The 22,616-nt window shown below is 53.8% G+C and overlaps 8 protein-coding genes across 8 annotated transcripts; 5 read left to right on the top strand and 3 right to left on the bottom strand.

Moving 5' to 3' along the window:
- Positions 1-231: 231 nt before the first annotated feature.
- CDEST_12680 (Putative major facilitator, sugar transporter, major facilitator superfamily) lies at positions 232-1,995 on the bottom strand (the record flags this gene model as incomplete). The annotated part of the gene is made up of 4 exons (XM_062928836.1): positions 232-894; positions 955-1,053; positions 1,197-1,545; positions 1,607-1,995. 4 exons carry the CDS (start codon positions 1,993-1,995, stop codon positions 232-234), a joined length of 1,500 nt encoding a protein of 499 aa, XP_062784887.1.
- Positions 1,996-3,322: 1,327 nt separating this feature from the next.
- CDEST_12679 (Putative cytochrome P450) lies at positions 3,323-5,093 on the top strand (the record flags this gene model as incomplete). Its single annotated transcript, XM_062928835.1, has 2 exons — positions 3,323-4,282; positions 4,341-5,093. 2 exons carry the CDS (start codon positions 3,323-3,325, stop codon positions 5,091-5,093), a joined length of 1,713 nt encoding a protein of 570 aa, XP_062784886.1.
- Positions 5,094-5,329: 236 nt separating this feature from the next.
- CDEST_12678 (Putative zn(2)Cys(6) fungal-type DNA-binding domain, fungal transcription factor) lies at positions 5,330-7,458 on the bottom strand. The gene is made up of 5 exons (XM_062928834.1): positions 7,254-7,458; positions 5,853-7,112; positions 5,699-5,781; positions 5,557-5,647; positions 5,330-5,476 (listed from the first exon to the last, which is right to left on the bottom strand). The coding sequence occupies exons 1-5, from the start codon at positions 7,327-7,329 to the stop codon at positions 5,343-5,345; spliced, it is 1,644 nt and encodes a 547-aa protein (XP_062784885.1). The 5' UTR covers positions 7,330-7,458; the 3' UTR covers positions 5,330-5,342.
- A 404-nt stretch (positions 7,459-7,862) lies between these two features.
- Positions 7,863-9,082, top strand: CDEST_12677 (Putative GNAT domain, acyl-CoA N-acyltransferase, N-alpha-acetyltransferase 40). Its single transcript, XM_062928833.1, has 3 exons — positions 7,863-8,171; positions 8,270-8,608; positions 8,686-9,082. Exons 1-3 carry the CDS (start codon positions 8,068-8,070, stop codon positions 8,963-8,965), a joined length of 723 nt encoding a protein of 240 aa, XP_062784884.1. The 5' UTR covers positions 7,863-8,067; the 3' UTR covers positions 8,966-9,082.
- A 1,109-nt stretch (positions 9,083-10,191) lies between these two features.
- On the top strand, positions 10,192-11,361 carry CDEST_12676 (Putative PLAC8 motif-containing protein). The gene is made up of 2 exons (XM_062928832.1): positions 10,192-10,665; positions 10,794-11,361. The coding sequence occupies exons 1-2, from the start codon at positions 10,470-10,472 to the stop codon at positions 11,111-11,113; spliced, it is 516 nt and encodes a 171-aa protein (XP_062784883.1). The 5' UTR covers positions 10,192-10,469; the 3' UTR covers positions 11,114-11,361.
- A 609-nt stretch (positions 11,362-11,970) lies between these two features.
- On the top strand, positions 11,971-12,782 carry CDEST_12675 (uncharacterized protein; the record flags this gene model as incomplete). The annotated part of the gene is made up of 2 exons (XM_062928831.1): positions 11,971-12,035; positions 12,110-12,782. The coding sequence occupies 2 exons, from the start codon at positions 11,971-11,973 to the stop codon at positions 12,780-12,782; spliced, it is 738 nt and encodes a 245-aa protein (XP_062784882.1).
- Positions 12,783-14,127: 1,345 nt separating this feature from the next.
- Positions 14,128-17,080, top strand: CDEST_12674 (Putative ferric reductase, NAD binding domain, ferric reductase transmembrane component-like protein; the record flags this gene model as incomplete). Its single annotated transcript, XM_062928830.1, has 7 exons — positions 14,128-14,832; positions 14,886-14,926; positions 14,987-15,292; positions 15,358-15,587; positions 15,641-15,702; positions 15,772-15,893; positions 15,945-17,080. 7 exons carry the CDS (start codon positions 14,128-14,130, stop codon positions 16,936-16,938), a joined length of 2,460 nt encoding a protein of 819 aa, XP_062784881.1. The 3' UTR covers positions 16,939-17,080.
- Positions 17,081-17,092: 12 nt separating this feature from the next.
- On the bottom strand, positions 17,093-17,905 carry CDEST_12673 (Putative CENP-V/GFA domain, Mss4-like superfamily protein; the record flags this gene model as incomplete). The annotated part of the gene is made up of 3 exons (XM_062928829.1): positions 17,093-17,243; positions 17,346-17,583; positions 17,674-17,905. 3 exons carry the CDS (start codon positions 17,903-17,905, stop codon positions 17,093-17,095), a joined length of 621 nt encoding a protein of 206 aa, XP_062784880.1.
- Between the last annotated feature and the right edge of the window lie 4,711 nt (positions 17,906-22,616).

Below are 22,616 nucleotides of genomic sequence, written 5' to 3'. Positions count from 1 at the left end.
AGCAACATAAATTGCACTGTTTATACCATCTATCCTGATCCTTGCCCTTTCCGTTTGGAGCTAATCTGGGTTTTGTGGGCTTGGCCAACTTCTCTGCCCGGTAGGCGTAATATTATGTCCGTTACAATCTCCAAATGTAGAAGGACAGAGTCCGAAAAGACAGGCGTTTAGGTATCTATTGCTCACATGCTACTATCTATACCAACCTGAGATGCAAATAGTCTATGACAACTATGTCTGGTTCTTCTCTTGCTTGGTCTCCTCCTCCTCCTGTACAAAAACCCCAGATGCTGTTTGTGGTGTCTTTTTGATGGATTTGCCTGAGCTCTCCAGGTCACTTGAGGTGTTCGCGTGGAATGCACGCTGTATCTCCGACAGTGTTCGTCCTCTAGTCTCGGGCATCCAGAACCAGCAGATAGCCGCTGTAAGGAGCGTACATCCACCAAAGAGAAAATAAGCGCCGTATCGAGAGCTTGCTAGCAGGATCGGGGTGATGAGGGCAACGGTGAAGTTGGTCAGCCAGTTAGCACCATGGGCAATGCTTGTGGCGCTGGCCCGGGTTTGTTGAGGCTGAATCTCGGCCGCGTAGATCTTCATGACGATACCCCACGAGACGCAGTATATGACGGTAAACATGTAGATAACCACGATGACGATCCATCTGGCCGGACCCGTGGCATGCACGACATCTGCGGCGTACAGTGCACCGATGATGAACATGGCCCCGGCCATGCCCAAGCCGCCAAAGATGGTGTTGGCGCGTCGGCCCCAACTGTCAGCCCAGATGGTACCCGGAATGCTGACGGCCAAGATGACAATCGACAGAATACCCGAGACGAGGAAAGTGTCCCCGTTCACACCAACACCGGCCTGACGAAAGAGCAATGGAGCATACTATGAGAGATTGTTAGGCAAAAAATGAAGCTGTATCAAGATTCGAAATTGAACACGTACATACATGACACCATCGATGCCACAGAATTGTTGCATGGCCAGCAGGAAGACAGCCATAAAGAACCGCGGTCGTGCTTCGGGGGAAAAGAGGTCCATTATCTACCCAAGTGTCAGCTGGTCTGCCCTGCTTCGAGCCGCGTGGCAGACATGGTGGAGGAAGTAGTAAGAGGAAGGGAAAGGATGAAGGGGCACAATAACAACTCAGTAAGAAAACATGTTCCAAGCAAGGTCAAGTTACGAACATTTGATGATGATGCCTTGGCCTCGGCGTTCTCAAACGGCTCTGCCATATCCTCTTGGTCCTCGCCATGGATACCAAGAGTCTCCCAAGCTGCTGACACTTCATGCGTAGGCTTCCCATGATGGGCCATCCACCTCGGCGACGCTGGTAACAGCAAGTAGGCAGCGGTGGAGAAAATGACAGAATAAGAGGCGAGAAGAATGAAGGGAAGCCGCCAAGAGAGGTCTGACTCAATGCGCTCAGTTCCGTAGCAAGTGAAAAAGCCTACCAAGAGCCCAGCACATATCAGGAGTTGAGGACCCGTTGTGAGAGCTCCACGGTGTTTGGCGGGTGAGATTTCGCAAATATATCTAGTCGTGGTAGTTAGGCTTATTGCGGGCACCTACACCATGTTGGGAGCAGTACACTTACACAATCATTATTCCGCTCGTGAAGCCCTCCCCTATGCCCGCCACCACTCGGCCAGCCATAAACATTCCCAGGTGAACAGCGCCCGCCTCTATGGCGCAGCCGATCCCGAATAACATAGAACCGATGGCAATCCCAGCCGGCCGACCGAGCCTGTCGGCCAAGTGGCCAGCTAAAAATGAGGCGACGGCGGCTGATGCAAGAATGGATGATACTATTACGCCGTGAACTGTTGGGCTCGGATGGCCAAAGGGCTCGTTGAAGGACTCCATGACAGTGACGGGTCCGATGATGCCTGTGTCGATCCCGAGCAGGAGGCCGCCAAGCGAGCATCCATAACTAGCCAATACAAAGGGCGGGGGTTTATGAAACAAATCTGTGAACCTTTCCATTCTGGACAACGTGGGGGGGGAAAAAAGGCAAAGAGCGAGTTCCGGATAACAACAAAGATAATTTATAGAACAACCGACAGGAGAATCCCGAACAAGGCACACCGAGAGAATGTGACTGTATTGGTAATTGCAGTCAGACCGCCAGAGTACCAAGAGAAGAGTGACCCAATCGGTCTGTCGGATCTTAAAAGCTCTGTTCTGGAATATTTGTTTGCCTGCCACAGATGGATGGCTTGTCCACGAGGGGTTGCCCCTGAGGTCACATATGTGCTATCGTGGATCATCAGCCCGATTCGGTAATATAGACGCGTCTAATAAGTCACCCTGCCCTGGTCCGGTTTCTCCACCGTCCCCAAAGTAGTAATTTACACGCGTGTACTGTGGGTAGCTTTGCATCGGTCTCGGGCGCTACACGCGTGTAACGGCTCTGGCTACAACCTCAAGCTTTATCTCTGGCCAATTGCTACCGTAGCCACAGCAGGCTTCATGGCCCAATTTTCATCGTTTTTTGTGGGAGCGTCATAGTCTTGCTCTTGCATTGCATCATGCACAAAGGCAAACAAACCCTATCCCGCCGTCTAACATACCACTTCTAGACAGTCACGCCATTTGTTCCGGTACCTTAGACGGCATTTGGAGAAGATCAAGCTCCACGTCGCCTGTCAGGCATGGTCGGGCGGCTTCGACCAGTGCGTCATTTCCTTGTTTTATCGAAGGTCATCCGGGGCGTACGGGAAGGATGCAGGGTCCGGACCGACACATGCAGCCGTCTAGTGGGCGTTACCGTTACCCTCGGGAGAGCTGGATCTCGGGAAATCTATTCATCTACGTATGCTTCTGACGACAGATTAGTTTACCAGAAGAGCAAGCGCCCCGTGTAATCTGGAAAGAGTTAACAAGGATCCGCATTAACTAGCTCAATGTCGAGCGGACTACCATCGACTCAGAGACGTGGGCAACTGAAAGTAGGCCTGTGAACTGCTGGATCCTGCGTTGTGAATGGGTATAAAGTTTGGAAGCCTTCATGCATGAGTGATGAGACAAGGCTTTCCCTAACAGAATCATAAGGGTCAGAAAGCCTTGACTTTACCGGCATTGTTGGACATACAGGATTTCATCTCGAAGAGTACAGAATAAAATTACAGGAGAATTCGGGTATGAAGTCTATGAGTTTCGGATTACCCGCAGTTGTATGCTAACAAGTGTCTGTAGGCTTCTACTAGAGTTTCACCTCTTTTCTCTCTTCCATCCTTTTTCTTTTATGCATTTCGCTTCCTCGACTACCAAGATATTTGCGCCTACGACCGAGTAAATAAACCACTCGACCATGCTGACAGTATGGCTGGTCGCGGCATGGATCCTCTTGATCCTGCTGTGGCCTTTTATCCGCTATTTGCAAGATCCCAAAGGATTACGCAAGTATCCTAGCCAAAACATCTTCTCGGGCCTAACGGGTTTGGCGTATGGCTGGGAGGTGGGACGCCGTCATCGCGTGTTCCATACTCGCCGGCTGCACGAGCAGCTCGTCAGAGATCCCGTGGTCCGCATTGGGCCCAACTGGCTCTCTTTTGGGCGGGGACAAGCTGTCCGCGACATTTACGGCTTCAACTCCCCTTGTTTGAAGGGCACCATTTACGACTCGTTGCAGGGTGGCGGCGAGAGCCTCATCTTGACCACCAGTCGCGAGGTCCACTCTCAGCGCCGTAGGATGGTGGCCGCCTCCTACGCGCCCAGTAACGTTGAGCTCTGGGAGCCGCGGGTCGCCGAGAGCACCGCCATCCTCGTCTCCAAGCTTGACAGCATGTGCACGGCAGCACCCCTCAGGCCCGGTGCCATCGTTCCCCAAGAGCAGCTCGCTTTTGACGCCAACCACTGGTTCATGCTATACGGCTTCGAGTGTGCCATCAAGATCGGGCTAAGCAAAGACCCGGGCTGGTTGATGCAGGGGACTGACCTAACTCTGGTCACGCGTCCGGATGGCCTCAAGGAGTATGCCAACATCATCGATTGCATGCACAGCAGTTCACGCGCCAACGCTACCCTCGTGTGGGACGCGGCCAGCTTTCCTATGATGAAGAAATTGACCAACCTCCTGTCTCCGTGGTATGCGAGCCAGTGGCACAACGCCTCCAACTGGGGCGCCTACATTGATCAGATCACAGCGGAACGTGTAGAACGCGGGGAGAAGGGCGAGGACTTTCACGATCTCTGTCAGCTCATGATCAGGGATAGAAAGGGTGACCCCGCCAAGATCAGCGCCATTGATCGTATAACTGAAGTCCACCAAGTTGGTAAGCCCTTGCCTGATCCTCTCTAAGCCATGGCCCATCCTACTGGCTGGGTAGGTCGCTCTTTTGGTGCCGAGGATTACGCCACTAACTACGATTCGTGCAACAGTCAATGGGGGCGGAGATGGCCCAGCTATCTCTCTCACCAACACCCTATACTACCTTCTAAAGAATCCCGAGTCCATGAGAAAGCTTCGCGAGGAGCTCGACGAAGCACTGGGAACCGACGAAGTCATCGCGCCCTGGTCCAAGATGAAGAGATTGCCATATCTGAGGGCCTGTATCGACGAGTCTATGCGCCTTTCTCCCCCCGTAGCAACCGATCTCATCCGCAAGACACCACCGGATCGCTCCTACATGGTCGCCGGCGAGTTGATCCCTCCAGATACGAGCGTGAGCATCTCAGCATACACGGCTCATCGGGACCCAGAATACTTCCCGGATCCTGAGGCCTGGAAGCCCGAGCGGTGGCTAATGAAGGGTGATGGGAAACTCAGAGATATGCTTGCCATCTACAACCCGTTCAGTGCCGGCGGCCGCGCCTGCATTGGTCGAAATACGGCAATCCTGGTGCAGGTGGTGTGCCTTGGCACGCTCATTCATCGGTACGACTTTGCCTTGCCCGACCCAGACTTTGAGATGGAGTGGATCGACTACTTCAACCTATGGCCTGTTGAACTCCGTCTTAAGGTCTGGAGGCGCCAACCTGACACAGCAGCTCTGGCTTCTGTCGGCGATGTGCCGACTGAGAAGAAGCCTTGGAGTGAGGATTCTCGAAGCGAGAAATCTGAAAAGACCGAGGTAGTGTAAGGGTTTGCTAGGACAAGCAAGCAAAAGTGGAACGAGAGATGAACGAGCGAGTGGCGATCTTGAATGTTACTGTGGGCGTGATAGGGATATAACTCTACAAACGGAACGTGAGAGCGATTGTGTTCGTGGCTGTTGGTTGTCAAATAGTGGTCTTTATTAGATCTTTAATTATGGTCTGCCTTGTATTCCACAGACCCCTCGAAGCCCACCACAAACAACTCGCCTCTCGAACAAACAAGGCTTTTACTCTCAAATGTTGGTCTCGACAAGCTCTTTGAGCTTTTTGACCTGATCCCGTGTGCGGAAGCCGAGACGAGTCTCAATATCATCGAGCATATTCCAAAAGCGAATTTTCCTGCTGATGCCGGTAATATGCTTGGCAGCTGGAGATAATAAGAGAGCATTGGCTTGGTCAGCTCGAGAGCGCAGTACCGCCTCCGATGATGGCCGAACTAGGACATACCGTAGAATATGGCTTGAGAGGAAAAGCTCCTAACGCTGTTTGGGATATTCGACAACATTATGCAGCCAATTTCTAAGGCGTGGTTCTCAATCTGCACTGTTATCAGAAATGACCTAACCACTCGTGGGTTGGATAGCAATACAAGTGGAATATGAGATGGATGCTGCAGGCTGGGTTCTGCGTAGAGAAGTATATGCAAGAGATGGTACCACATCATGGCAGCCGCTGTAGTAAAGAGCATGTCAAAGAAAATTTCTCCACGTAACGGGAGAAAAGGGGGCGAGAGTGAAACTGACCTGCACAAGGCATGGGGAAATACAACTTGGCGAAGCCTTGATCGTCCGGTTCGCCGTACTTCAACCCCTTGACGGACGGGGACCAGCAACGAAACCAGGTTGCGACTTCATCACAAATTTCTTGCCGCTCATCGCACAATGTCGTCGTTGTTGCGAAAACGCTCTGCTCTTGACGAAAGACGACATCAATGGCTCTGCCAAGTAGCCAGAGGAGCTGGTTCGCCAGGACATCCTCCTCGACCTCCGTCTCCCGCCAATTGACTCTCCAGTCCTTGGGGCTGATCTGAAGAGTGGTCTTGTTGAAAAGGGCCACAGTGATCTCGTGCCGGATGTATATCCAGAAGTTGGCTCTATCCAGGCCAACCGATGAGGCACTGACGCCCCGATTCAGGATCAGAAGCTTCGCGCCAGAGAGGTGCCGCTGGTGCTCTTCCCCTTGGGTCGCAATGATCTCGTAGCTGCAGAGAAGAATCGTAGCAGTGAGGACATCCTCGGGGACCGAACCGGTGCCAATAGAGCCGATCAGCCCACGCAGGGACTCGCCGTAGTAGCGAGTGGCTGGGGCGACCCACACATCTCCCGAAGGAAGAAGACTCAGATGCTTGGCCGTAAAGGCGCATACACTAAGGATAAGGAGCTTAGACGTCATACAGCGGCGCAGGACCTCAAGCTGATACGCGCAGCCGTAATCGAATATATCCATCCAGGTCGCCACGCTCGTCCGATAGGTGGTTAGCAAATGTACCATCTCCGCAGTCAGTGTCACTTGAGCACGACTAATAAGCTCGCTAGGACTACTACTGCCACCGTTGCCACCATTACTGTCTTCAACGACAACACCAACACCCTGCTGCGGGTGCTGCTGGTGCGGTGTGCTGGCCGTCTGCTTCGGTGGGGAGGGCGAGGTTCCGGCGATGGGGTTCCAAGGTGGGTCTGGCATGTGAGCGGTGAAGAGAACACCTGTCGAGTCCAGGGTTCCTGGGAAGCTAGCCTCTGCTTCGTCTGCCTGGAAGAGATTCTGCTGCTGCTGCTGCTGCTGCTGCTGCTGAGAATGCTGCCCAGGACGACGGGTGAGATGATTGGTGCCAACGGGCGCAGACCACGCAGACTGCTTAATAGGCTCGAAGGGCCGACATGATAACCTCAGCCGCTCGCAATTGCCGCAGACAGGTTTCTTCTCGTCGCATGGAGTGTGACGTTCTTTGCACGTATAACTAATACAGCGGGTCAGGAAACTCCGTGGGAAGGGCGAGGCAAAAACTACGAGCTCAGCACAGATTTGCAGCTGCTGCCCAAATCCTTACCAACCTACGAGTATTCCATGGTATTAGTTTTGTCTTCCCGTCAGAACCGCGTGGGCGAGCTGAGTAGCATATTGCGACATGAAAATTGATTGCCTACCCGTCTTCTTTCTTTGGCCTCCTCTGCGCCTCTTCTTCGTATTATCAGCAATAGGTACTTCGTGCTGTGATTTCATCTATAATAAGGCGTTTATATCAGATTATATAATAAGACAGGATTCGACTTTCTTACTATAATCAATAATAACGAAGTAATCGCAGGTGCTGAACCAAATTGATTTTGTAATTCTATTCAATTGTTTGTTACTGCTAGAATTATTGAATCGTGACAGATCTTCAGTATGGTCAGCAGCGACATAATGAATGGGGATAAATAAGTGTTGTCAAAAGTGATGGCACTGAGCTGACCACGTGACAACGGAAAGGTGGATCCAAGCGGCAGATACGCAGCCTCGCTCGGCCAATGTCGGAAACATTAATGCGATGGATTTTGTCAAAAGTAATAGCACTGGGCTGCCCACGTGACAGCAGGAAGGTGGATCCTAGCAGCAATGTATTTCAAGCAAAAACATACAACACCAGGTATTCGCTGGTCGTCACCGACCCAACTACTAATCCGGCCCTCACTGGCTTATCTATGGGAGAGCGGACGGGATCCCGAGTTCTCCAGTGGGTATGGTCGTATGTGCTGGTATGTTCACGAAATGCCACCTATAGTGCAAGTCACAGACGCGCCGGACGCTCTAGGTCCTCTCCCCTCCACAAGTTTAGTGCAGGCGCTGAGCAACAGGACCTAGACACCTCGAGCACAGTCACAGTCCAGACATCGCTTCGCTACAATCACCACGTGCCATACCGATATAGACAATAACACTCCCCCGAAACCTTTCTGCTCCGGTAGATCTTAATTGAGAATGGCCCCGGCTCCTCGGAAACGCCGCAGGGCGCCCACGAACCCCATCGAGACAGCCAACCGCAAGTCGGATGAGGAGTTCGTCAAAGACCACCTGCAATCAAGGTTCGTCTCCCCATCGCTCAAGGCAAGGCGCAAGGCCGAGCGACGGATGTAGCATCTCCGAACCCGACACGCTCACCACCCCGTCACCCGTCGTGAAGCAGCCCAGACTGGACATCATGGACGCATCCCAAGACCGACAAGCCCTACGCCCTCTCGCTGAAGTCGTCGTCGGCGCTCGCCCAACACGAGCTGCAGGCCTGCTTCGACCTCGTCGACCGCACCAGCGGGGCCGATTACCGGGCTTCCAAGGACGGGTGGAGGCCCGCGAGCAAGATGAAGGAGATGAGGAGCCCCGACCTGAGGTACATCCTCGTCAAGGATGCTGACGGCGATGACGGAGGCAAGATATGCGGCTTCACGAGCCTAATGCCGACGTTCGAGGAGGGCGAGGCCGTGGTGTACTGCTACGAGATTCACCTTTTGGAGGAGTTGAGGGGGTGAGTATCGACGTGGCCCTTGCCTCCCCGGTTGGCCATCTAGGCAGTGAGTGAGTGGTTTGCTGACGGCCTCGCAGCACCGGAATGGGCCGCTTGCTCATGGAACACCTCGTCCGGGTGGCCGAGAGCATCCCCATCATCGAAAAGGTGATGCTGACGTGCTTCCTCGCCAACGCCGGCGCGCGCGCCTTCTACGAGAGGCTCGGGTTTGAGAGGGACGCCATCTCCCCCGTCGAGAGGCGGTTGCGGTTTGGAAAGGTCTTTGTGCCGGATTATCTCATCATGAGCAGGAGGGTGCGCGGTGAGGGCGAGAGGATAAAGCCGCAGATCGGGGACAGCGTGAAGACGGGGTCATGACAGTGATCTTATACCACAGCGGCGAGTGAGTAGTACGTACGTTGCCTAGCTGCCTCGCGGCAAGTGAGAGCTTAGATACCACGTGAGAACACACAAAATACTACTCTCAATTCCCACGGCATTGGCTGCGGTCCAATAGCTGAGACCTGATGCGCATAGCCAAGCCGAATTCCTACTCCCACTGACCCCGCTGGTCGGGCTTGTCTCGCTTCACATGGCACTTGAGTGACGGCGAGACGAGAGGCATGCATAGGCACGCACCAAGCCGAGTGTGTTTGCCTTATCAGCTTTCGTGCCTCATCGAGATCCCCTGCTGTGTGGGGTCACTTGAGGTGCGTCTGCCTGGCCCTCACGACAATCGCTGGAGATCCCGGCTCCTGATCGTCCAGCAGCCGTCTGCTGGATCTGCAGTGATGCCGACGACCAGCCACAGCCAGCAGATACAAATCCTCTCCGGTTCCCCGATGTGGCAACATCTACCACTTCAACGTGTCTCGGGAGTTAAGACAAACCCAACCGTTCGACGTCACGGACTTGATGCCAGCGATGGATCGATGTCCTGGCTTCTTGCTCATGCTCAACACATGCTAGCGAGTCTCTCACAAGGTGACCACCGATCCATCCATTATTGGAGACACACCATCATCGACCCCCTTGCATAAGGGGAAACGCCAAACGAAGACCTCCAATCTGCCTCGTGGAGCCACTATACTTTCCCTGGCACCGCTAAACTCAGCCCTAGGACGCCATCGCGTGCTCTAGCGTCCCCGCCACTGGCGTAGGTCCAAGAGCCGGGCTGCCGCCTCTATCGGCCGGGGGTCTCAATCATTTCGCCGGCCGGGTAGTCGCAGTATGGGTGCCGCTCGTGGTTTCACAGGCCTCTTTCTTCATCTTCCTCTTCTCGCACTCATGCCTGCCTTGTCGAGAGAGCTGTCATCTGGGTCGGTCCGAGTTACACGAACGGCGAGATGAGAGATGAGGGGGGAAAGGGGCTAGGTATCGACAGGTTGGAGAGTGAAAGGAAAGAGGAAATTCGACATGGACGGGTCCATTCCACCAAGTCTTGATCTTGGGTACATCACCCCAATGGCGTCGTCTAGGGGCCTAGCGTTGGACCAAGGTCAAGGTCAATTCCTCTGAAGATTGTCAGTCAACCAAGAGACATGAACTGGTCCGCGGCGGCTATCCCATGCGTTAACCCTCATCCGGCACGCTCCTCCAGAGCGCCATCAACCGATTCTGCATTCGTCCGGCCCAGGCCATTCGGCGTCTGATTCACACCCTCGGGCTTTTCAAACGTGTGATTCGCTGTCTCACATCTCACATGCTGGTATATTAGAACACGGTATCCTGCCAAATCCGATTCCCTACTTCGGTGTCCTTTTCTGTCGAATCCTCCATCGCCGTTGCTGGTCCATCTGGAGCCTTTGGAGTCCCTGTGTTCTCGAACGATTTTCTGTAGCCACGACTCACTACTACCGAGACATCACCATAAGCCATCACGATGGAGTACCAACAGCAGCCTCAGATGCAGCCGCAGCCGCAGCAGCAGGAGCACTTTGACCAGCACCAACACCAGCAGCCGATCCAACAGGAATACGTCCAGGGCGCCAATGTCCAGACCCAGGAATGGCAGTCCAACCTCATGAACTGCGGGCCCTGCGATACGTGCATCGTGGGAACTTGTCTCCCCTGCATGCGTACGTCCACCTTCACTCCCCCCCCCCCCCCCCCCCCCCCCCCCCCTCCTCCCCCCTCCCATCCCCTGGTTCACAACCCATCGACCTCCGGTGCCAGCAACACTAACATTTCCAAACTTCTTTTCCAGTCCTCGGCAAGACGTCGGAGCGCCTGCGCGACCCCACCATGCAGACCTACGAGGCCATCAACACGGACTGCCTGCTCATGTGCGGTATCACCTGGTTCACCGGCTGCGGCTGGGTCTACGCCATGATGAAGCGCGGCGAGATCCGCGAGCGCTTCGGTATCAAGGGCTCCGGCTTCTCGGACTGCTGCGTCACATATTGGTGCTCCTGCTGCGCCCTCATCCAGCAGGACAAGGAGGTCCAGGCCCGCATGTCGACGGGGCCCATCGTCCAGGGCTACCAGCCGCAGAAGGAGGGCATGCACATGCCGCAGCACAACTAAGACCTCGAAGGGGAACTCTGCCGCGAGGGGAGCTGTTTTTTTGTTTAGGGAAAAGAAATACGAAACGAGGTTGTTGGAGCTGTGACGGCATTTCTTTTGTCTCTTCTTCTAACTGGATTTGTGTATGAACGGTGGTATACCCGTGGTGAGAATGGGGGGCTTGAGAGCCGCCGAGTCGATCGACGACGAGGTAGAAGCGGCTGGCAAACATGGCCTCGAACAGGCTAATAGTAATTTTCTTTCGTCGCTCATACCGGTCGAGATTATACATATCAATTGTTTGTCAGCTGATTCCTGGATTCCAAACCTTACTGCTTGTGTCACTTACAGATCAGTCACCAGAGGGAAGTTCTTCACCTCACGGCAGTCATGGTTTGTTGGTGAATCACTCACCCCCAACACCGACTCTGAGATACAAAATGGAAACTTTTCTGACACATACCCATATGATACGCTTCGATTCCATTTATTCGGAAGGGAAGAAACAACAGAAAGTAGAAAGAGTATCAAACCTTGCTCTATCTTGACACTTTACGTGCACAATGACGACGCTTTCGAGCCGGAGTTTCTTCCGGAATGTCCAGCCTACTCCTCCTATTCTCACTCTTCCTACACCTCCTCCTCTTCCTCCTCCTCCTTCTTCGACGACGACAGCCAGGGGAATCAATACCTGTGGTTACAGACCGTACCCGGTGACAACCCTCAGGTACATTTCCCCCCGACCTGTCACGCGTTGGAAGCCAACTTTCAGCTGACGGCCTTCCAGATTTCCTACAGATAAGCTTGTACCCCTGATATGCGCGGACCCCAAATGGGAATGCAGCACTTCGGGATTATACAAGGGCTGTCCTACCCCGATGCCCACGAGGTGCATGGAAACCTCCACGTCGACAGGAACGTGCGACCTTGGCGTGATGTGCTGGTGAGTACCTCCATCTCCATTATCATCTGATCTACCGGGGGCCTCTCGGCACTGACGGATGTTTAAAACAACAGTGGCGGAACCGGGCCTGCTACAGCGTGCTTCACGTTCTATTCGGCCCTGGACACCAGCACCTTTACCCTCTTCTACTGCAGCAGCGTCGGCGGGATCGGCACTCTGATGGCCGATTCGACAACGGCGGCTGGGTCCGGGCCTGTGGCGAGGCAATCCACGGACACCACAGTAATGGCTTCGTCTCCGGGCGCAAGCACAACCCCAGCCGAAACGATTCTCTTGACGGGGGCGGACAGGGCCACGACGAGTGTCGCTGTTGTCACCAAGACAAAACTCATCGTACCGGGACCAACGTCCGATACCGCCGAAAGCAACGAGGCATCCCCTATCGGGGCGGTCGTCGGAAGCGTCGTCGGGGCGGTCGCCGTTCTGGGTATGATACTGGGCGCCGCGCTGTTCATCTGGGCCCGGTCGAGGAGGAAGAGGAAGAAGCGGGAGGAGGCGTCGCCGGGCCAGGCGGACACCATCAGATCGGTGACGGGGCCGGATGGCATCATCGTGGTTCCGTATGGCTCGGGCACGGCACCCACGTCCGCGCCGCCCAAGTACACTGGACGAGTGTCCAGGTGGTCGGCGGATACTATGGTGCCGACAGATAAGTGGAAGATGCCCAAGAGGCCTGCGAGAAGCCCGGAGAAGAAGATGAATGTGACCGAAGGCGGCTGGCTGTAGGGGTGACGGCAGAGGACTAACACCGGGCCGCTGTCTGTGGTTCACTGATGGCCGAGATTCGATTCGAGTAAGAGATGGGCGGATGGTGCAACAGAGGCCATGGCCGAGCGTCTTTTTTACCTTTTTCGTTTGCTCTAAGTTTTCTGATCAGGTCGGCGCGAAAGATGCATCCTGAATGATTCTGTTAGACTGTTCCTTTGTTAGCTGAGGACTACGTGTTCCTCAGCTTCTTGGAGCTGACCGGCCTTGTGTCTGAAGGAGTGGCTGGTGAACTCTAATGGAGCGGTAGTGGAAAGAGAGGCCAATGCCTTTAAGAAATCGAAAAGGTTGAAATATCAACAGCATTTGCTGCCAAGTACCTACCTCGCCCTCTACACTGATTGCGGCTCCGTCTAGGACTACTCGCTCGATCACTCGACGGCCGATGCTGTCTCAGACCACCCATATTGGTTTTTGAGACGAACATGCAAGCCGCCGTGGTTCCGGTGGTTGACGGAATCGAAGAGTCTCTGCATGGATACTAGGATGAATGTTTGAGCTGCAGCGATACGGAGGTCTGGGTAGTGATGTGTCAACAGGGAGCGGGACGGGGAGGGAGGGAAGTTCCCTGTAGGCTGACGACGTGGACGCGGGCGTGGATTCGAGCGGCGTGGGCCAAAAGAGGGGCTGCTCAGGATGTGCGTGTTCCGACCACGTCAAAAGGGCAAATTTGATGAGGGGAAACTTGTCTCTTAGCCCGTCTTGTCTCTGTCTGAGACAGTTCATCGTGTAAATCAGCAGCGGCTATTCTCGAAGACCATATGTGCGACTGGGAGTCTCGTGATGCATGCATGGCACGATGGCGACCAGCTCAGTGAGTCGACGCTGTAGCTAGCGTTTTCCAGAATTTTGGAAGTAATCACGCCGAGGTCGGTCTGTGCCAAGAATAAGAGACGGCAGTGGAGGACAGCGATCAACGGCCGGGAAAAAGAGCGCATGTTGGGTTAACAAGTGAGACATGTGCAGCGTGGGAGGCATCAGATGAGCATGCCAGCACGCACCCGCACCCGCACGACTAGGGCGAGTATGCGAAATATGACTGGCATCATACATACACATGTATGTATAGGGACAGTGTGTGCCACAAATGAGTGCTCAAATGAGTGAGGATCAACTAATTGTACGAATGGGTGAATGAGGGAATTGGACGAGTGAGTGAGTGAGTGAGAAAGTGAGCGGGTGAGACTTTGAGTGAGTGCGACGCTGGATCCGCGGCGAGCCGATGCCGGTGGATGCCGGTGGGTCACTACCGATGACCTAACCCAAATAAGCGGGTCTAGGGTGCTTAATCAGATGATCTGATAAGATGAAATTCTCCCACTCGGTGCCGATTCCCTCGACTCGCGTTGACTTTCCGAAACTTAACCATACTTTTCCCCTCTCCAAACGCAACGTCTCTTCAGGCGACAACACACCACACTACACCAAACCGGGAGCAGCAGCCTGCGCGTTCACCGCGGTCCGTCATCTTTCGCCCTTCATCGATGCGAAGCTACCCATCGCGACCGTGAGAATGCGCGCTCGTTCAACGCCGCCTCCGCCCCCGGCGGTGCGCCGGGCCCTGATGCCGACGCTCCTCGCCGCGCTGTGCCTCTTCGTCGGCTCGGCCTCAAGCGCGCTCACGGGAACCGGCGGCGTCTGTTTCGACTCATGTACATACACGCTCCGCTCCCCGCGCTTCAACGACACGCAGTCGTACAACGGCACCATGCCGGCGAAGTCGAAGCTCATCGCCTCGTGCGAGAGCCGCCTGCACATTGAGTCGCTGTACCTTTGCGCCGACTTGCACTGCGACCTGACTCACCGCGTCGCCGGCCTGAGTGACCTCAACCACACCTGCCAGACGTACATGAACACGTCGCTGCCGCCGTTCGAGATTGTCGCCCACTACTCGGATGAGGAGATTGCCGGCCTGAGGAGGTTGACCCAGGATGAGGGCGTCGACAAGACCGTGTTGAACGAGGTCGTCTTGCCAGCGGATGCCTTTTATCAGATTTGGTTTGATACGCTCGTACGGCCGACCTTTCTCGTCATCTGCATGGCTCATGACTGACGCATATGCAGGAGTCTGTCGAGTACACCTACGGGTACCATTACAGATATGGGTTCGTCACCGGCTGCTGCCACTCCTTCTTGACTACTCCGCTCTAACTAATCCCTTCCAGCTTCTACGTGATTGTCTTCTGGTTCATCGTGATCGCCATCGGGCTAGCATCCCGTCTCGTCGCGGCCATCGGGACCCTCCAAAAGCAGGAGTACGCTCCCCGGACGACGCGCGGCATCTATCGCTTGTCTGCCGTGTGGCTCAAGCGCTACATCACCGTCCCCGCCACCTTCGGCTACCGCTGTTCGCAGAATCTCGGCTGGTGCACGATCCCGCCTCGGATCCAGAGTCTCACCATTTTTGCCTTCATTGCCGTGAACGCCTTCTTCTGCATCCACGGCTACATTGTGTTTCCCGGCCACATGTAGTAAGTGAACCTCTTCTCTCACATGATGATGTACCTCGGCTCATGTCCGTCCCCCCCTCACGTAGCTGGCCCCTCGTCTACCATCAGTGGTGGCGTTACGTCGCCGACAGAACCGGCATCATCTCCTTCGCCAACTTCCCCATCATCTGGCTGTTCGGCATGCGGAACAACTTGCTCATGTGGCTGACTGGCTGGGATTTTGGAACGTACAACAACTTCCACCGCTGGGTTGCCCGTGTGGCGACGCTCCAAGCCGTGATTCACTCCGTCGGCTATGTCGTTCTCGTCTTTGACGGTACGCCTCCCCTTTCTATTGTGGATAAGAGGTATTTACTGACTGATTCATAGACGGCGGCTGGTACTACTTCATGTCATACTGGAAGATGATGTTCTGGTGGGCGGGCTGGGCTGTAAGTGCTTGAATGGCAACGCCCCCCCCCCCCCCCCCCCCCACGTGATGCTGGCTGACGAAGTCATAGGCAACGCTCGGCATGGTCGCTCTTCTCGTGGCGTCGGTGTTCTGGATGCGGCGGAAGCAGTACGAGCTGTTCCTCATTCTTCATATCCTCCTCTCCATTCTGACCCTGATAACCATGCTTGGGTACGTTGCCCCGAACACGCTCGCGTGCTGTTCCATACTGACATCCTGTAGTCACGTCTCCATCATCCCCAACACGTACGATATCTTGTTCTGGGTGCCCTTTTACATCTGGATTGCCGACCGAGTGCTGCGCATGTCGAGGACGCTCTCCTTCAACCTCCGCTTCTGGAACACCTTCGCCCTCGCGAGCTACGACGCAAACTCCAATATCGTCCGCCTCAGCGTCCCTTACTCCACCAGTTTCTACGAGCCGAAGCCTGGCACCTACTATTACCTCCACGTCCTCAGCGACAAGTGCTTCTGGGAGAGCCACCCGTTCACCATGGCCTGCACGACGACGAACATGCACGTCCGGAGGAAGTCATCCTGTGAGGAGACGCCGTTGCTCGTCGCCGGAGAGCAGGATCAAGAACCCATGTCGGAGGTCACCCTCGAGCCGAAGCGAGGCGAGCCCACAATGACGTTTCTCATCCGGCCCTACGACAGCTTCACGGCTCGCCTCCGCGAGGACACTGCCGCTGCGTGGCCCCATCCCGCGCGCCTCCGTGTCCTCGTCGAAGGGCCGTACGGGCACACGCAGCCCTTCAACCAGTTCGACGACCTGCTATTCATCGTCGGAGGCAGTGGTGTCGTCGTGCCGCTGGCGCACCTCGCTGAGCTTGCCAAGGCCGAGTCGAGGGCGCGGTCGGTCAAGATCGTCTGGGCCGTCCGCGAGCTAAGCTTCGCCGTGGACGTGCTGCGGCAAGACTTCGAGGACGCCTTCGAGGGCGGGAAGCTGTCGGTTGACGTCTACGTGACGCAGAGCAGCCTCGCATCCAACGGCGTCCGGCCGGACGATTGGCCAGAGCAGATCCGCCTGCTGTACGGGCGGCCGGACGTGCGCGAGGAGGTGCAGGACGCCGCGACGGGTGCCGGCAAGGCCAGTCTCGCCGTCGTCGCGTGCGGGCCGGCTGTCATGGCTGACGACGCGAGAAAGTCTGTCGTCGAGATGCTCGACCGCGGGTGGTCGGATATTGAGTACTTCCAGGAGAGCTTCAACTGGTAAGCGATCAATGATGATGACTACAATATAGAATCGGGTTTTTTTGTTTCACATCATTTCCCTTTGGAAATACGAATAGAGAGATACACCGGGCGTTTAGAGGGTGTTGAGCGTTTGGGATATTTTGATTGAAATTCTACATCTTTTACAGGTTGTACTAGTCGCCGTTGGTATGGTCCGTCTTCTGCTTCTTGTGCTTGACATCCTTCACGTCCTCCTCTAGCTTTTCACTTTGGTCGTTCAGCCCGCTCCACTTGGGCTTTCCGTCCGGAAGGTCGACGACTCGTTGGCCGTAGAAAATATGCATCCTGAGCATGGGTTAGCGTTGCCACAGTCCCTTGATGGTGCTCGTTCACCCCATCCCCACGAGAGGCAAGGTGAGAACACGGGGGAGCAATCAATAGACTCACTTCACTTCAAAGTTGTTCCGCTTCGCCTCGCCGTCGAAATGGAGCAGGCCCGGGAACAGGAGAACCATGTTCCTGCCCTCGTCCATGATGCGGCTGCCGCAAAAGCCGCAGCTGACCTTGCAGGGCAGGTCGTGGCCCTGGAGGTTCTTGCCGGACGAGTAGAAGACGAGGCCGTCGACGCCCTTGTCGAAGGCGAGGTCATCCTTGTGGAAGATGGCCGCCCATTGGAAGGGGGCGCCTTGTGCCAGTCAGCATCATGGTTGTCATTGGTATGAGAACTCGAGGGTCAGGCGGAGAAAGAAAAGAACACGAAGGGGGGGAAACAAACCATGCATCTTCTGACAGTCTTTGCAGTGGCAGTACTTGGAGGACAAAGGCTTGTCTTTCCGGAGCCAGTACGAGACCTGGCCACACTGGCACGCGCCGCGGATCTTCTTCTCGAAGCCGTCGCCGTGGGGGTGGGCTTTCCCGGGGGGCACGTAGGGGGCCTGCGTCTTCCAGTCCTCGTCCTTGCTGTTCGAAGTCGTCTGGGTCGAGTTGGTCTCTGCTTGTTTCGTCATGTTGGCGGTAGTGTGGATGTGACGGTGATGGTGGTGGTGGTGGTGTCGACACGGAGAGGTAGTTGTCGACGAGTTGAGAGTTGCGAGGTGGATGTTAAGGTGTCTCTTGATAGCGAAGACGTTGTTGGGATAATATTTTGTGTGAATGTGCGGCTTGCGAAGGAGCGGGATGCGAATCGCGAGGGTTTTGTTGGCGTTGCTCGCGTGTGGGCTATCCCAAGTAACGGTAGCCGCAGGGTCCAGTGACGCGCTGATAATGACATCACGGGCGGGTAGTTGATGATGCCTCTATGTTTGGTGGAATAAGCAAAGGCCCGCACGGTCTCTTTTCGCCTTTGGTGAGATGCCGGAGACAATGGCACAGAAAAGCCACAACACTGACGATCAATTGGGGGGGGGGCAGCACACGTGCTTCGATATGTCACGGTCGAGTCGAGGCAGAGGTCCGGGGGACTTTGGCACGGGTCCAAGGGGGCTTATGTCTATGTTGTTTACATGCACCGCTTGTGTACTGGTGTGCATTTTCAATAATGTTCGACCTCTTCAACGTGTTCCCGTCCTGTTGACATCATGATTGAGTTCTCTCACACTGTCGAGCGGCCCGTCCGTGTCGTATCCAGGGGTAAACAGAGATTGGATGGGCGGGAGGCGCTCAGACTGGCGTTCGACATGTCATGGCCGCATCATCCATCGGTCGGGAATCGGTCGAACCCCACACCACAGACTCCATCGGATCGGGAAAAGAGGGGCCCCTGACGATCTTCGCGCGCGTGTAGGTGTCATCCGGAGTAAAGCAACACGTGGAAAGTCGAAAGGTTTCCTGAGCCTCAGACTCTGCAGCGTTCAGCGTGTCTCTTGGGAATTTTTGCTGAGTTACTGTGAACCTCGAGTGGAAAAACTTTGTTTGCTCAGCGGACAATTATATGCATAAAGCATTCCAGCTTGAAATGAAAGTTTCTGTGCCCGCAAGTGAGCACCGAAGTCGTTGACTCTTTGGCAACTGACATCTTCTCCTAGTCATGATTCACCTCCGAACACAGCTACTCTTCAATATCTCCTTCCGGGGCTTCAATGGCAAAGCGCAGCTGTTGGCGACGAGGAAGAAACCGCAGCTGTGCCTTCTAATGTGATTGGTCACATTTCTGACGCAGAGCAGCCGATTTCAGACTGGGATGAGTTTGAACTAATGAGATGAGAAGGCACAAAGATTCGTGGTTTGGCATCTAGGCACAAGTTTTGGAAACGAGATGTATTCGTTTCAATTGCCGTAGTGCCCTGTTTGGATGAGAGCCAAACAATCCCCATGAGGGATTACTTGAAGCAGAAATGGCCCTTGACCTACAGCCCGGTCTTGAGACTGCCACTAGCAACAATCCTCCACCAGGTAACGGACCATTTTGGTAAGCATTTTAGGAATGTTCAAGCGTAATGGGTTTCTGGCCTTCCGCAGTTGTTGATGGAGTCAGTTGAAGATACCTTATCGGACGGAACCCAGCTGGCGGCTGTGGTTGAGACATGTGTCCAGTACCTCTGGCTGGATATTCTCCTCTCCGACCCAGAGATACCGGAGGGCTTCTCTCACAGGAAAAGCGAGAGACTCCATTTGGATTCGGATGCTTCACTCGAAAAAGATGACCAACGGTTCTCCGTGTGGGATATCCTGTTTCCCACGTCGAAAAGACCGCGCTCCGCGTACATGGATCTTGAAATGGGCGAAGATCTCGTCGCGTTCCAGGAACATCTGAACCTTCGTGTAGGGATCGTTGTGCATTAGGCGCTCGAGCGGCAGGAGTTCTGCGGCACACATCTAGCAAAGTGGAGAGCAAACATGTGCAGTAAGTAGTCGACCAGGCTTTGTACTCGTTTCAACAGAAATGGTGGTCGGAACGAACACGCCTCTTGCAGCCACCTACAGCGGCTCAACCACACTCTCACAAATCATCCGGTGCAGCATCCACAGTCGGCTCTTTTGTAAATAGTGGATTCGCCTCCGGCTCTTTGTTCACAGGAACTAATCGAGCGCATGATGTCGTTGTATCCCGACACTCTAGACCACGAAACTCAACAAGCAACTTCTGTGGATTTTTCACAAGCATTTGTCGGAGAAACAGGCCATTCATATTGGTCTCCCAGCTTAGACGGTTCGGATCTCGATACAGTCGTGGGCCCGTCACTTGCGGCGGTACAGGAATGCCCAAGAGAACAATTTGAGCCAGAGTTTGACATGGTCAACTTTGATCTACCTGAAGATAAAGTCGGGGTCTGGAACTTGGTCCATGGTCTTTGGAGGAGATTCAGCGGCGCAGTGATAGTATTTTGCAGACATCCTGTTCTTTATACATCATGTACTGCCTAAATGCAATTCTCTTGAAGTCCTCGGATTTGGTCCTGGCATTTGGAGTACCGGTATACGCTGTCGTTGGCCCCAAGTTAAACCACTTTAGACATCAAAGGTCAGGAGTCAAATCCAAGAGGCCTTAACTCTCTGTGACCGACATGTAGAGTTCAAGTCAAGAGCTACCGCGCAAGGAAGAGTATTGATGATATTTGTTGCTGTGTTCTTAAAGATTGGTTCTTTCAATGAATCAAAATTCAATTCTTACATCTAAAAAGACTGGTACGAAGGCAGTAGATCATTCAAGACGGGAACTCGAAGAATGACTTCAGGACCATCTTTCCAAACCTTCCAACACTTGAACAATTCGGCACAAGACCAAAATCCTTGCGCTTTTTGCCGGAGCATTATTCCTGCAAGGGGTATGAAAGCACTTCGGTGCTTTTCTTCCTCATTGGTGGTGGTTAGCCCAGCCATGCGGAAGTCACCGAGCGAATGAGATGCAATAGCACAGCTGTGCCCTCATCACTCGGCCAACCTTGGCTCCTCGAGTGATGGTGAGGGCAGTGTATTCACTGCAACTTTTCATTACACCATACATTTCTCTGATAATGATGACTGCCTCAAGCTTCATACACGGAATGAAACAATATATGCTCAAAACGCCTTCTTGATCTCTTTTAGTGAGTACCCAACCTTGCTGGGATTCGGTTTATGAAAGTGGTGTTTTCAACTATCTTTTCCAGCAGCACATATTCTATCCAGAATTCGGCCAGACATTGCGACACACCGACCATAATGACCATGGACGACGTATTGAACCCCTCTGGATCTCCAATCCTCGACACTACACGAGCCAATATTGTCGATATGGATACTACCTCGGAATCCAAAGCTGAGTATGAAAACTTGTTGAGCGGCATTTTCGACCAGTTGCAGATGCCGCTGAAAATACCGCCGTGGCGGGTCGACTTCAATGACACCATGTCCACCAGCCAGTCACAATCTCGGAATGGGCCAATCGAATTTTCGAACTTCACTTCGCCAGTCTGCCCAGTCTCACCTGTCTCCATCATAAGCGGCCCCGTTGAGGACAAAGCGCATTATGTCGGCATAACCAGAGGGTCTCTCCCTCGTACGTCTCAGGATCCTCTGCTTGGCTGCTCTCGGCGCTGACGATAACTCTGCGTTCTCAGTGACTTTGGAAGAAGCAAAAAGCTACACCTCTATCATTGATAGAATCCTTGCAACCGAAGATCTCTACACTGTCACCCGGAAACAGATAAGGGTACAATTTGAGAAGACCCTTGGTGGCAAAACTTTAATCAACAAATCGGTACATCCTCTCACCCTCAGTTGTTGCCCTGCACTTGTTGTTGGTGTTTAGCCTCTCCTACAAGAGAATGCTGATAGATCTTGGTATAGAATGCCATCAAAGCATTGATTGAAGAACGATTCCGTAACATCACTGGATCGGAGACCGCTGTGTTACGCACTCTCGACTCTTACTTTTCAAGTCCGACACTCAAAGAAGAAGTAAATGGCCAACCTGTATACAGCGGACAACCAAACTCTCAGGCGGGGCTACCCTTCCCGTGTTACCAGTGTCCCCGATCTTTTATGAGCAACCACAATCTAAAGAGGCACATGCGAACTCATCAAATCGTGAAACCTTTCACCTGTATTTTCTGCAATAAGGGCTTCTCACGAAAAGAAAAACTGGCAGTAAGAGACTGGGCTATGAGGCTCCAAAATGACACAATGGCGCCGTATTCTGCAGACAATTTGCTGATAACTAATCGCTTTATAGAGACATTACTTGGCCACAGATTGTGGCAGAGAGAAACTTGGCGAGTTGGCAGGTAAACAGTTGAAGCAGGAACATGGATTGAATTTCACAGTTCGTTCCAAGGCTGGTAAGAATATCACTTTGCTTAAAATTAACCTTCAACAAACTATTGAAGTCCCTTACATATGCTTCTTTATGCTGACTCCATCGATTGTTTGAAGATCTTGACGCGGCCATTTTCCTCGATGGCCCTGTCAACCGAAGACAGCATCCTCACAAGGAATCGCCTGTACACATGCTTGAATCACTGCTGAGTGTGCCTCAAGCTAAGGAAGGCAAAATCTTTACCGACTTGGGTTGTGAATCCAGATATAACATTGAACAGGCGAAGAGCCCCCAGGTTGAAAGTAACGACAACATGAAAGACAACAAGGGAGCTAGTGCTTATGCGGCAACAACCTTTTCAGGATTTACTACTGTGGCCGACGGCCAAAGCAAGCAGTATGTTCATGAGCTGTCCTATGCGATCATCAGCAGAACTGGGCAGTCTCTCAACAAAGTTACTTGGCCAGAAGTTTCAGATGCTC

The sequence above is a fragment of the Colletotrichum destructivum genome, chromosome 8, assembly GCF_034447905.1.
Source record: "Colletotrichum destructivum chromosome 8, complete sequence".
Taxonomy (NCBI): domain Eukaryota; kingdom Fungi; phylum Ascomycota; class Sordariomycetes; order Glomerellales; family Glomerellaceae; genus Colletotrichum; species Colletotrichum destructivum.
The sequence above is the reverse complement of the archived record's forward strand: the minus strand, read 5'-3'. Positions and strand labels throughout refer to the sequence as shown.

Coding starts and splice junctions, on each gene's coding strand:
- CDEST_12676 (XM_062928832.1), top strand. CDS start 10,470: ATGGAGTACCAACAGCAGCCTCAGATGCAGCCGCAGCCGCAGCAGCAG. Junction 10,666..10,793: donor AACTTGTCTCCCCTGCATGC/GTACGTCCACCT, acceptor CTTCTTTTCCAG/TCCTCGGCAAGACGTCGGAG.
- CDEST_12678 (XM_062928834.1), bottom strand. CDS start 7,329: ATGAAATCACAGCACGAAGTACCTATTGCTGATAATACGAAGAAGAGG. Junction 7,113..7,253: donor AGGCCAAAGAAAGAAGACGG/GTAGGCAATCAA, acceptor CTGAGCTCGTAG/TTTTTGCCTCGCCCTTCCCA. Junction 5,648..5,698: donor ATCCATCTCATATTCCACTT/GTATTGCTATCC, acceptor ATAACAGTGCAG/ATTGAGAACCACGCCTTAGA.
- CDEST_12677 (XM_062928833.1), top strand. CDS start 8,068: ATGGCCCCGGCTCCTCGGAAACGCCGCAGGGCGCCCACGAACCCCATC. Junction 8,172..8,269: donor AAAGACCACCTGCAATCAAG/GTTCGTCTCCCC, acceptor CCCGTCGTGAAG/CAGCCCAGACTGGACATCAT. Junction 8,609..8,685: donor CTTTTGGAGGAGTTGAGGGG/GTGAGTATCGAC, acceptor ACGGCCTCGCAG/CACCGGAATGGGCCGCTTGC.